Genomic DNA, 433 nt, shown 5'->3' on the forward strand with positions numbered 1-433 from the left:
CAAACGCTTCCTAACTCAGTCCCTTCAGCCTGGGTTACCTACCTGTTGAGCGGCGGGCATTGCCTGGCCTGGGCCGGGCTGGCCAGGGCGGCAGGGGTGCCCGATGGGCCTCGGCCAGGGGAAGCGACGGCGGTGCCGGGCTCCTCCGGCCGGCCGCGGCACAGGAGTCGGCGGAACGCGTTGCGGAAGTCCGGGCTGCGGCAGTAGATGAGCGGATTGAAGGCAGAGTTGGCGTAGCCCAGCCAGTTCAGAGCCAGGAACACTGGGTTCGGCACGACAGCGGGCCCCACGAGGGCGCGCAGCACGTTGGCGAGGAAGAAGGGCAGCCAGCAGAGAGTGAAGGTGCCCATGATGAGACCCAAGGTGCGCAGGGCGCGGTGCTCGCGGAGCGGCAGGAGGCGCGCGGGCCGCCGCGAGCCGGGGCGCCCTGCTT

General features: G+C 70.7%; 1 protein-coding gene across 1 annotated transcript in view; it reads right to left on the reverse strand.

Annotated features, from left to right (window-relative positions):
• Adrb3 (adrenoceptor beta 3) overlaps nucleotides 1–433 on the reverse strand; it is a 4,691-nt gene that overhangs the window by 968 nt on the left and 3,290 nt on the right. Inside the window, exon 2 of the mRNA XM_013024269.1 lies at nucleotides 43–418. Coding sequence (XP_012879723.1) covers nucleotides 43–418 — 376 coding nt within the window. The remainder of the gene's footprint in view (nucleotides 1–42; nucleotides 419–433) is intronic.

Source organism: Dipodomys ordii, unplaced genomic scaffold (genome assembly GCF_000151885.1).
Source record: "Dipodomys ordii isolate 6190 unplaced genomic scaffold, Dord_2.0 Scaffold4, whole genome shotgun sequence".
NCBI lineage: Eukaryota > Metazoa > Chordata > Mammalia > Rodentia > Heteromyidae > Dipodomys > Dipodomys ordii.